Source organism: Chelonoidis abingdonii, unplaced genomic scaffold (genome assembly GCF_003597395.2).
Source record: "Chelonoidis abingdonii isolate Lonesome George unplaced genomic scaffold, CheloAbing_2.0 scaffold0670, whole genome shotgun sequence".
NCBI classification, from domain to species: Eukaryota; Metazoa; Chordata; order Testudines; family Testudinidae; genus Chelonoidis; species Chelonoidis abingdonii.
The window spans coordinates 4,741-6,677 of NW_027424931.1; the positions used below are offsets into that span (position 1 = coordinate 4,741).

The following is a 1,937-nucleotide window of genomic DNA, read 5'->3' on the forward strand; positions in this document are numbered from 1 at the left end:
TCTAACCTGCTCTTAAAAATCTCCAGTGATGGAGATTCCACAACTTCCCGGGGCAATTTATTCCAGTGCTTAACTACCGACAGTTTGGAAGTTTTTCCTAATGTCCAACCTAAACTACCCTTGCTGCAATTTAAGCCCATTGCTTCTTGTCCTATCCTCAGAGGTTAAGGAGAACAATTTTTCATCTGCCTCCTTATAAAAACCTTTTACATACTTGAAAATTGTTATCATATCCCCCTTCCCCGTCAGTCTTCTCTTTTCCAGACTAAACAAACCCCATTTCTTCAATCTTCCCTCACAGGTCATGTTTTCTAAACCTTTAACCAATTTGTTGCTCTCCTCTAGACTTTTTCCAATTTGTCCACATCCTTCCTGAAATGTGATGCCCAGAAATGAACACAGTAACTCCAGCTGAGGCCTACTCAGCGTGGAGCAGAGCAGAAGAATTACTTCTTGTGTCTTGCTTACAACACGCCTGCTAATACATCCCAGAATGATGTTAGCTTTTTTTGCATCAATTAGTGTTAAACTGTGGACTCATATTTAGCTTGAGATCCACTATGACTCCTCAATCTCCTTCTGCAATACTCCTTCCTAGGCAGTCATTTTCCATTTTGTATGTGTGCAACTGATTGTTCCTTCTTAAGTGGAGTACTTTGCATTTGTCCTTATTGAATTTCATCCTGTTTACCTCAGACCATTTCTCCAGTTTGTCCAGATCATTTTGAATTTTAATCCTAGCCTCCAGAGCACTTGCAACCCTCCCAGTCTGGTATCATCCACAAACTTTATAAGGGTACTCTCCGTGCCATTAAATATTGTGTATCCTCCTGGTTAGCGAAAAGTAGTACCACGTTATACTAACCAATTGGAATCAACCCTTCTTTAGAAAAATCATTCGAAGTACACATGCAAAACAGGATTAAAACTGAATATTTAAACCAAAGTTTCCTGCTTGCTGATTTAAAACAACCCACCCTGATTGCTTGTGAAGAATTCAATACAGTAAAATAGTGACCAGACTGGAAAAATCAGTTTTCTGTGCATCAGAAAACCAAGATACGCATGCGATAAGTCGACTGTTTATACATACCAATGCTTCATTTTTTACCACTGCTTGAAGCCAATTGAAATCGACACTTTTAAATAAGACAACAACAAACAAGCTCTGAGGGTTATATTCATTTTCAGAAAGTGGGGCTCCCTCTGGATAGGTCATCCTTATGGTAGTTTTGTTACCAACATGATCTGTGTAGCCCTGAACTGGTGCATTATTTAATCTAAAAAAAAAGTGAAACAAAACACAATAAGTAAACATGGTACCTGATGTCATTAAAATATCACACAAGAGACTTTAAATACCTAAATAACAAGTTTTAGTTGGCTCCCCAAATTTTATTTGAACATAATACATCAATAAATTACTCCTCTGGTAACAAGAACAAACCTCAATGGGTGGCCTCACTCTGAAAAGGAACTGTACAAATACTATTGGAGTGTTCATGTTTCTTGTTGCCCTATAACTCAACTAGGGCTCTAAGGGGCAAACAGAAAGCTTCCTGCAAATCACTACCAGTAATAAAAGGCTCTTCAAGTAAAAATTACCCCTTCAATGACATCTCAGGAATCCCAATGTTCTCAGTGGGTTTGCACAATTCTAACTGACTGGAGACAAGGTGGATGAGGTATTATCAGTTATTGGACCAGCTTTTGTTGGCGAGAGAGACATTTTTCAAGCTTAAACAGAGCTCTTCTTCAGGTCTGGGAAATTAACTCAGGCCATGTGTACGGTACAAAATTAAATTGACCTAACTTACATCGGTACTGTAGACATTTCTATAGTTACATTGACTTAAGCTGCCGTGTGTTGACCTAACTCTGTAAAGCAGACTAAGGGTCTGTCTACACTATGGGTATGGCTACACCCACACTTTACA

The 1,937-nt window shown here is 38.8% G+C and overlaps 1 protein-coding gene across 1 annotated transcript in view; it reads right to left on the reverse strand.

Moving 5' to 3' along the window:
* The window catches only part of LOC116832970 (lactosylceramide alpha-2,3-sialyltransferase-like), a gene marked incomplete at its 3' end in the record, with an annotated part of 5,065 nt that extends 3,774 nt beyond the window's left edge, over positions 1–1,291 (reverse strand). Inside the window, exon 1 of the mRNA XM_032794132.1 lies at positions 1,094–1,291. Within this exon, the coding sequence (XP_032650023.1) occupies positions 1,094–1,219 (126 nt within the window). The remainder of the gene's footprint in view (positions 1–1,093) is intronic.
* Between the last annotated feature and the right edge of the window lie 646 nt (positions 1,292–1,937).